Source organism: Martes martes (assembly GCF_963455335.1).
Source record: "Martes martes genome assembly, chromosome: 5".
In the NCBI taxonomy this organism is placed as follows: Eukaryota; Metazoa; Chordata; class Mammalia; order Carnivora; family Mustelidae; genus Martes; species Martes martes.
The window spans coordinates 81,057,495-81,068,209 of NC_137892.1; the positions used below are offsets into that span (position 1 = coordinate 81,057,495).

Here is a 10,715-nt window from a genome sequence, read left to right on the forward strand (position 1 = left end):
GAAGTTTTATGGCACATTCTGGAAAGAGGACAAATATAGCTGAATATAGTAAATAAACAGATTTTTTCACTGTGCTTATAACTGGTGACCACTCTCAGCCAAGTCAGTGCATCTCAGAGGAGGTCATCATGACGCTACATCTTCCCCCTCCCCACGCCGTAGCTGCAGATACTGTCACATGGCTATAGCAGCCAAGATGTCACCCCAGACACTGGACACAAATAGGGGTCAACCAGAAGCTGTAATGAAGAAAACCTTTCATTTCATAAGTGACTCGAATCATGAATGACCCAGGAGCCTCTGCCTCCTTCCCTTACTCCCACTGATAGCACACAAGCTCCCATACTTACTAAGTTCTCTTTACTTTGTACCATGTATAACTGGTTTCTTTCTCTGGACTCCAGGTGCAAGTAAAATTTTCCTCATAGTAAAAGACACATGAAATGTTCTCAGGCTTAGCAGGCAGAACTAGATAAACAAACAAACAAATATATACATACATAAATATATAAGTATACACACACACACACACACACACACACACACACACACACACACACCCCGACACAATCATTTCATGAAAACATCCAGGTCAAAAGCTGGTCTTTTTTGGTTAGTTAATACACACAATAGATTCTCCCATTCATGGCCAAGGAAAGAATCTAACTCCCTTTCTTCAATTATTCCCCTTGAAGAACTAGATTTCTACCTTTTTTTTTTTTTAAAAGATTTTATTTACTTATTTGACAGACAGAGATCACAAGTAGGCAGAGAGAGAGAGAGGAGGAAGCAGGCTCCCCGCCGAGCAGAGAGCCCGATGCGGGGCTCGATCCCAGGACCCTGAGATCATGACCTGAGCCGAAGGCAGAGGCTTTAACCCACTGAGCCACCCAGGTGCCCCTAGATTTCTACCTTTTAAAAAAACACTTTTTACATTCTTTTTTTTTTTTTTTTTAAAGATTTTATTTATTTGTTTGACAGAGAGAGATCACAAGTAGGCAGAGAGGCAGACAGAGAGAGAGGAAGGGAAGCAGGCTCCCCGAGGAGCAGAGAGCCCCATGTGGGGCTCGATCACCAGGACTCTGGGATCATGACCTGAGCTGAAGGCAGAGGCTTTAACCCACTGAGCCACCCAGGCGCCCCAACACTTTTTACATTCTTAATCAAAAGCAACATTTGAGAAGCAAAAATCTTTAAAATGCCAGGCAAATATAAAGTGTTAGTAAAATACTAAGTAAAGAATCAAATGATGGAACCAGTCTGGGTAACTGGGCAATGGATGATATGTGGAAAAGAGAAAAACACAAAATGTTCAACTATGCCACACTTCAACCTTATGAGCAGACGCTTAACTGACTGAGCCACCCAGGTGCCCTACAGCTGCACCCCATCCTTAAAGCACCCATTAGTCATCAGTGCAGTCAGATTTTCTATCTTGTGCTGCTGGGAAGACAGCAGAGTAGGAGGACCCCAACCTCATCTCGTTCCACAGATACTACTAGGTAACATTCATATCAGTTTGAATATTCCAGAAAAGGAACCAAAGACTAAAAGAACAAACCCCACAAACAAAGGTAGAGAAAAGGCTACACTGAAGAAGGCAGAGATGAGATTTGAGACCTAAGGGGATTATGCCCATCCACAAACAGGAGGGAGCTGAGAGTACAGTGAAGGCAAGAAACAGACAATCACACTGGGGACTCAAAATGGGGAAAACAAACCCCATAACATTTGCCTTTGAAAACAAGAGGGGCCTGATTTTGTGAGTTACAAATAGTAGGACTCGAAGCCTGGAATTCTTAAAATAAGGTGTTTGGCTCTAGAAGAGCTCTGCAGGCCTTAGGAAGTGGAGTCCACACCCTTAAAGAGACAGCATGACAAGAAGCCTGAGTAGATACAGTGAAGAACCAGCAGTTTGAAAACCACTGGGTGGCAGGGGCTCCTGTGTGGATCATTTGGTTGGGTATCTGCCTCTTAATATCAGCTCAGGTCATGATCCCAGAGTTGTAGGATCAAGCCCTGTGTCCGACTCTGCACTCAGCACAGAGTCTGCTTCAGATTCCCTCTCTCCTCTTCCTCAGCCCCTCCCCCAACTTGCATACTCTATAAACAAACAATAAATAAACAAACAAATAAATAAAATCTTATAAAAAAAAGAAAGACAGAAAATCACTGGTGGCAAATGGGAGGGAGAGTGATTTACTCATTACTGGGAGTGTCTTGGAGAGCTAGGGATCTCAGAAAGACTCCTCCAGGATCAAAGGAGTTGGTATACACCATTTCCCACCCCTGCCCCCCAGCATAAACACATAGCAATCTGTGGGAACCAGCACTTTGTCCACATTCCCTACCTAACTTGCTTGCCCTGAGCCCCCCACCCCATGCTTCAATGTATCCGCTCTGTCCAGCCACACTTGCCTCAGCCCCAGCAATGCAGAGCCCTCCCACAGAAGATCAATACAAACCTCACCAGCATTGCCTCTCCCGACCTGTGCCTTTAGCAAAGCCTAGGTCTTGGTGGTGGCAGGCTCTGCAAAAGCCTGAGGCTTTGTTAAAAGTGCAAGACCATCCCACATGCCCTTTACAGATCCACTTAGGCTGCCCAGTACTAACAGCAGCTCCAGGTCTCAATTAGCAAGCAGACCAGAGTGTACCTTGTTTAAATACAAGCCACAACTGTGGGGAACCAAATACTACCCACAATAGGCAAAGAGAGTCACTGTAGACAACTGAAATGAAGCAAAAAGAGACAAGAACATAAGACACATGCAACCTCCAGAGGAGAAACTCCCTAAAGGGCTAGGTCCTGGGGAACAGGGGACATTGCAATGCAGGGTACTTCAGGACCTCTTCTTCCTAAAGTCATTACCGTCAAGAGCAGGAGACATAGCTGACTTATCTTGCATACGAAACAGACACAGACAGTTACCAAAAAACGAGATGACAGAGAAATATATCCAAGTGAAAGAATAGGACCAAACCAGAGCAAGAGACCTAAGCAAAACAGACATAAGTAATGTGCCTGATAGAGAATTTAAAGAATGGTCATAAAGATACTCACTGGACTGGAGAAAAGGATAGAGGACATCAGTAAGACACTTAACAAAGAGATAAAAACAAATCAGAGATAAAGACCACAACAGATGAAATTAAAAATACACTTGATAGAATAAGTAGTAGGCTAAATGAAACAGAGAAATTATGACCTAGAAGACAGGGTAATAGTAACCAAACTGAGCAAATGAGGGGGGGAAATTACGAAAATTGAGAACAGTCTGAGGGAACTCAGTGACTCCATCAAGTATGAAAACACTCACATTATAGGAAGTCCAGAAGAAGAAAAGAGAGAAAAGGGGGAAAAGAGAGAAAAGGGGGTAAAACATTTATCTGAAGAAATAAGAGCTGAAAACTTCCAAGAGACACAGAATGCCCTTTGCAGATCCAAGAGGCACAGAGACCCACATGGAACATTCTCCAGAATAGATCACATCTTAGGTCCCAAGACAAGTCTCAAAAAATTCAAAAAGATCGAAATCATAGATAGCATTCATTTTTTTCTGACCACAACCCTATGAAACCAGAAGTCAACCACAGGAAAAAATCTGGAAAGACCACAAATTCACAGAGGTTAAACAACATGCTACTAAACAATGAATGAGTCAAAAAAGAAATCAAAAGTAGAAATAAAAGATTCCCTGGTGGGGCGCCTGGGTAGCTCAGTGGGTTAAGCCACTGCCTTCAGCTTGGGTCATGATCTCAGGGTCCTGGGATCGAGCCCCACATCAGGCTCTCTGCTCAGCAGGGAGACTACTTCCCCCCCCTCTCTCTCTGCTTGCCTCTCTGCCTACTTGTGATTTCTCTCTCTGTCAAATAAATAAATAAAATCTTAAAAAAAAAAAAAAGATTCCCTAGAAACAAATGAAAATGAAAAGAGAATGGTTCAAATCTTTGGGACTTAGCAAAAGTGGTTCAAGAGGGAAGTTTATAGTAATACAGGCTTACTTCAAGAAGCAAAAAAAAGTCTCAAATAAACAACCTAACCTTATACCCAAAAGAGCTAGAAAAGAACAACAAACAAAACCACAAACCAGCAGAAGGAAAGAAATAATAAAGATTAGAACAGAAATAAATGATGTAGAAACTAAAAAACAATAGAACAGATCAATGACCAGGAGCTGGTTCTTTGAAAAGATCAAAAAAATTGATAAGCCTCTAGCCAGACTCATTAAAAAGAGAGAGAGAGAGAGATAGGGCCCAACTAAACAAAATCACAAATATAAAAGGGGAAATAACAACCAGAAAGACAAACAAATGTAAGAGAATTCTGTGAAAAATTACATGACCCAAAATGGACAACCTGGAAGAAATGGATAAATTCCTAGAAATATAAAACTACCAAAACTGGAACAGGAAGAAATAGAAAATCTGAACAGATCCATTACTAGAAAGGAAATCAAGTCAGTACTCAATAAATTCCCAACAAACAAAAGTCCAGGACCAGACAGCTTCACAGGAAAATTCTACCAAACGTATAAAGAAGATTTAATACCTATTCTTTGCAAACTATTCCAAAAAATAAAAGAGGAAGGAAAATTTCTAAATTCATTCCATGAAGCCAGCATGATCCTGATACCAAAACCAGATGAAGACTCCACCAAAAAAGAAAACTACAAGCCAATATCTCTGATGAATATAGATCCAAAAATCCTTAGCAAAACACCAGGAAACTGGTGTTTTAATGATACATTAAAAGAAGTTGTTCACTGTGGTCAAGTGGGATTTATTCCAGGGTTGCAGGGGTGGTTCAATATTCTCAAATCAATCAGTGTGATATATCACATCTATAAAACAAATTATAAAAACCATATGATCATTTCAATAGATGCAGAAAAACCATTTAACAAAGTATAACCCATTCATTAAAAAAAAAAACCCTCAATAAAATAGAGATAGAGGGAACATATCTCAATATAACAAAGGCCTTATATGAAAAACCCACAGCTGGGGTGCCTGGGTGGCTCAGTTGATTAAGTGTCTGCCTTCTGCTCGGGTCATGATCCCAGGGTCCTAGGATCGAGCCCCGTGTCAGGCTCCCTGTTCAGCAGGGAGCCTCCTTTTCCCACTCTCTCTGCCCCTCCGCCTGCTTGTGCTTGCTTTCCGTCTCTCTCAAATAAATAAAAAAAAATCTTTAAAAAAAAGAAAGAAAAACCCGTAGCCAACATCATAATAATAGGAAAAAACTGAAAGCATTTCCCCTAAGATCAGGAACAAGACAAGGATGTCCACTCTCACCACTTTTATTCAATATAGTACTGGAAGACCTAGCCATAGCAAGCAGACAACAAAAAGAAATAAAAGGCATCTAAATTGGTAAGGAAGAAGCAAAACTTTCCTATTTGCAGATGACGTGATGCTATATATAGAAAATGCTTAAGACTACACCAAAAAACTACTGGAACTGATAAATGGATTCATTAAAGTCTCAGGATACAAAATCAACATACAGAAATCTGTTGTATTTGATATATTTAATAATGCTACTTTTATTTAATAATGCTACTAATAGTGAGGTAGCAGAAAGAGAAGTTAAGAAAGCAATTCCATTTACAATTGCACCAAAAATAATAAAGTACCTAGGAATAAATTTAACCAAAGAGATGAAAGACCTATACTCTGAAAACTATAAGACATTGATGGAAGAAATTGAAGATGACACAAAGAAATGGAAAGACATTCTATGCTTATAGACTGGAAGAAAAAAATACTACCCAAAGCAATATAGACATTTAATGCAATCCCTATCAAAATACCAGCAGTATTTTTCACAGAACTAGAACAAACAATCCTAAAATTTGTATGGAACCACAAAGACCCCAAAGGGTCAAAGCAATTTTGTTTGAAAAAGGAAGCATCACAATTTCATACTTCTAGTTATACCACAAAGTTGCAGTAATCAAAACAGTATAGTACTAGCACAAAAATCAGAACAGAATAGAAAACCTAGAGATAAATCCACAATTTTGTGGTCAATTATTCTTCAACAAAGCAGGAACAAATACCCAATGAGACAAAGATAGTCTCTTCAACAAATGGTGTTGGGAAAACTAGACAGAAATATGCAAAAGAGTGAAACTGGATCACTTTCTTACACCATACACAAAAATAAATTCGAAATGGATGAAAGGCCTAAATGTGAGACCTGAAACCATAAAAATCCTAGAAGAGAGCACAGGTAGTAATTTCTCCAACATTGGCTGTAGCAACATTTTTCTAAATATAGGTCCTGAAGCAAGGGAAATAAAAGCAAAAACAAACTATTGGGACTTCACCAAAATAAAATGCTTCTGCATAACAAAGGAAACAAGCAACAAAACCAAAAGACAACCAAACCAGGGGGTGGGAGAAGATATTTGCAAATGACATCTCTGATAAAGGGTTATTACCCAAAATATATAAAGAGCTGATATAACTCACACAAAAACCCCAAATAATCCAATTTAAAAAAGGACAGAAGATATACAGACATGTCTACAAAGAAGACATCCAGATGGCGAACCAACACATGAAGAGATGCTCAACTTCACTCATCATCACACCTGTCAGAAGGGTTAAAATCAAAACCACAAAAAAGTGTTAAGTTTTGGTAAGGAATTTGGAGAAAAAGGAACCCTCTTGCACTGTTGGTGGAAATGTAAACTGGGAATGCCACTGTGGAAAACAGTATGGAGTTTCCTCAAAAAGTTAAAAATAGAACTACCCTACAATCCAGTAATCACACTATGAGGTATTTACCCAAAAAAATACAAAACACTAATTCAAAAGTATACATGCACCCCTATGTTTATTGCAGCATTATTTATAATAGTCAAGATATGAGAGCAGCCCAAGTGTCCAATGATAGATGAATGGATAAGGAAGATGTTATACACACACACACACACAATGGAATATTATTCAACCATAAGAAAGAATGAAATCTTGTCATTTGCAACAACATGGATGGAGCTAGAGAGTATAATGTTAAGCAAAGTAGGTCAGAGAAAGGCAAATACCATATGCTTTCACTCATATGTAGAATTTAGGAAACAAAACAAATGAGCAAAGGGAAAAAAGAGAGAGACAAACCAAGAAACAAACTCTTAGAAAATAAACTAATGGTTCTAGAGAGGAGGTAGACAGGGGATGGGTGAAATAGGTGATGGGGTTTAAGGAGAGACTTATGATGAACATTGGGTGATATATTGATGTGTTGAATCACTATACTGTTCCCCTGAAACTAATATAACACTGTATGTTAACTACATTGGAATTAAATTAAAACAATTTTTAAAAAATTCCAGATTAACAGATTCCACACTTCACAACTGCCAGCAGGAATACGCAAAACCCGACAAGGTAGTGAACCGAAGTTCTGGCCATAATATCCCCAGAGGAACAACCTTCACACTTAGCAACTCTCTGCCTCCATCACTCAGAGATGATGGCAGTGGGCTCACGTGTGTGTGTATTTACACATGGGTTGGTCTTTAGTCCTTTGGACAAGTTTGCTTGTTTGTTTGTTTTTAATATTCATTGAATATTAGCTTGCCCCTTACTTCACTTCACGCATTTCACTTATACCCATCACACCAACTGTTAGCAGGATTTCAAAGTTAAGCCTTTGTTGGAGAACAAGGAAACAAGAAGTTTTTTCTTGTATCCCCAGAATATTCTTTCATCTTGTGTTATTCTCATTCTGGCCTTCTACAGTCATATTTTATTTCTTTTTCATTCTTACTTTGTCTTGCATTGGCTGAATTCAGAACCAGCCACAAAAACCAATGTAGAAACAGATCCTTTTGGATCCAAACACACCCTGGTAAAAACTCAGTGTCTTTACTTTTCCAGTCTTCCCTGAATACCTCCCTTCACTCCTTCAGAAGCTGTAATTAACATATATAAGAGCCATAAGTCAGAAAAGGAATCAAACATCTGGCTACCAGAACCAGAACCATCTGGTTCCCCAGGTATCAGGAAACGAGAAAATGGTTTTAAAAATGATTTCCCAGGGGCGCTTGGGGGCTCAGTCATTAAGAATCTGACTTGACTCAGGTCATGACCCCAGGTTCCTGGGATAGAGCCCCACATCAAGTCCCGCATCAAACAAACAAACAAATAAAACAAAACAAAAACCAGTTTATTAATGCATGCAGTGCATATCATTCAGGAGAAACCTCAATGAAAAGTAATTAGAAGAGGTGGTTAGATCTTGGGCTCACATAGCATCTTAACAAAAATACAATAAATTTGTGCAGAGCAGACAAGACAAAGGAAAAGGAATTTAGCTTTCCAAGGGTAGGAAACTACAAGAAGGTAAATATGTGTGGGAAACTAATGCAGTAGGCTTCATTTTTGCATCTGTTGATTCTCCTCTGCCTCCACAACAAAATAATCCCCATGTCAAAGTAGCATATTTTGGAATGGAATATTTTAATCCCTTACTCTAGTATTACAGAACACATTTGTGATAAATAAAATGTACATTTAGTAGCATTTCTAGTGCTCATCAATATCTCCCCTTCTTGGACATGCAGCAAGATCTTACTTTCTTGCCCCCTTGAAATTAGGCATGGCCATGTGACTTGCTCTGGCCAAATGAGAGGATCATTTAAGTTGTAGTGCATGATTCTCCTTTCTCTCCTTCCTCTGTTCCTGTACACCCTGCAAATCCATGCTGAGATGACAGCACCTTAGGGTGGCAGAGCCTTCATCACCCTGGGCTCCTGCTTACCTCTAATGGACATACAGAGTTTGCTGCTTTAAACACTGAGATATGGGGCTTGCTTATTCTTGCAGCATAAACAACTTTCCCTGACTAATGTAAAAAATAGACAGTCTGTTCTGAAAATCCAGGATTCTAAGACTTGGGAGAAGAATTCATTTTATCAGCAGTTTTCTCTCTTCATGTGTTCTCATGACCTTAACACTCTAGAGTACTTGCCAGTACTCCTGCGTCTTTAGAAAACTCCTAAGCACCACAGGTATATCCCAGGGAGCTACAAGGCAGGCCATGCCAGAGGAGAGGTCTGGAAGATGTTATCTGTGGGTTATGACTGCCTCTTGGTCACCCCCAATTACTACATGTTACAGTTTTAATTATATGTGCTCAAATTCATATGTTGAAGCCCCAACCCCCACTGCCTCAGAAAGTGACTCTATTTGGAGATAAGGTTTTTAAGGTTTTAGTTATCATTGAGACCATTAAGGTAGGCCCTAATCCAATCCAATTGGTGTTCTTATAAGAGAAGGAGATTAAGACACACAGAGGGATGACCATACAAAGAGGAAACAAGAAGAATGCTATTTATGCCCCAAGGAGAGAGGTGTCAGGAAATCAACTCCATGGGCACCTTGATCTTGGACTTCCAGCCTCCAGGACTATGGAAAAATATATTGTTGCTGTTTAAGCCACTCAATGTGTAGTAATGAGAGCCCTAGCAAACTGGTACATGACATGATGCCTTCTCTACATTCCCAGTATCCAATCCCCACTTTTCCTCTCTGGTCCTAATTCTTCTAAATATAAGATGCAATCAAAGTAATGGATAATAAATCTGCAAGGCCCATAGTCTTAAGTTGTCCCATAGTCTTAAGTTGGACCATTGTAAAAATATGTTATGTCATCATTTCCCTTTATATCCTTGGAAATTATTGAAAATACTGTGGTTACATATTTTTGTTTTTATGTGTGTGTTTTACATGAAACGACTGTTCCTACCATAAAGACTATTGAGATAAGAACCTACTACCACTCTAACACAGTGGATCTTGGCCTTTTGGGGGGTCGTATCTCCCTCTGAAACTAAGATAGGCCATCTTGCCAAATTTGCACACACATATATACATCAACATGCACGCACCCATCCACAGAAATTCAGGGAGTTCACAAATCCCCTGTTGTTCATCCACACATGCCCAAGGTCCAGGAGTCCCTTTGCACTCCAATTCACAGTTCTTGTCCAAAGAATTTAGTAAGAATCATATAATCCATAAAAGGGCATCTATCAACCTACCTGCCAGGCTGAATTTGCAGAGTAGAAGGAGCAGCCACAGCGCCCACACCCCCATCATCCCCAAGTTAATGCAGGTAGGCTGAGGAGAGAACTGAAAACGTCATCAGTCAGGATTTCCTATCTCTTTTAAATAACTCTATTTCCAGTGACAAACAGATTCTGGGGGTTTTAAGGGAAAGACTTTGTGGTTTGTTTTTTTTTTTCTGACTTTCTTTATAATTTATATCTTTGGCTCTCATCACATGGATCCCTTCACAATTTCTTCATCAGCCCCAGTCAACATTTAATTTAAATTACCCAAAATTCATTCCACTATGTAACACGAAAAGTACAACAGCCACCAAGAAAAAAAGTACTGTGAGTTGTATAGATCAGAGACCATAATGTCCGCCTCAGGCCTGAGGCACTGCAGCCAGATGGAACAACTCCTAATTTCTCGAAAGTGCCATGGTATTTCACAACCCCATGCTTTGCTCATGTGGTTCCTTCTGCCTACAATGTCCTTTCCCCCTCATTCCTGGCAAATGCCACTTCCACTCTAGCACATGTCACACAGAATGACGTTTAGCACTTTACTTGTTGGCTTCTGTACACAGAGCTTCTGCCTAGGGAAGCTCTTCTTACTCCTCTCTAAAGTCTAAGTATTTAAATACCTACTGGTGC

At 39.7% G+C, this 10,715-nt stretch overlaps 1 protein-coding gene across 1 annotated transcript in view; it reads right to left on the minus strand.

Moving 5' to 3' along the window:
• The window catches only part of IL31RA (interleukin 31 receptor A), a gene marked incomplete at its 3' end in the record, with an annotated part of 45,642 nt that extends 35,508 nt beyond the window's left edge, over window positions 1-10,134 (minus strand). Inside the window, 2 exon segments of the mRNA XM_080804339.1 lie at window positions 351-468; window positions 10,053-10,134. Coding sequence (XP_080660465.1) covers window positions 351-468; window positions 10,053-10,110 — 176 coding nt within the window. The 5' untranslated portion in view covers window positions 10,111-10,134.
• Between the last annotated feature and the right edge of the window lie 581 nt (window positions 10,135-10,715).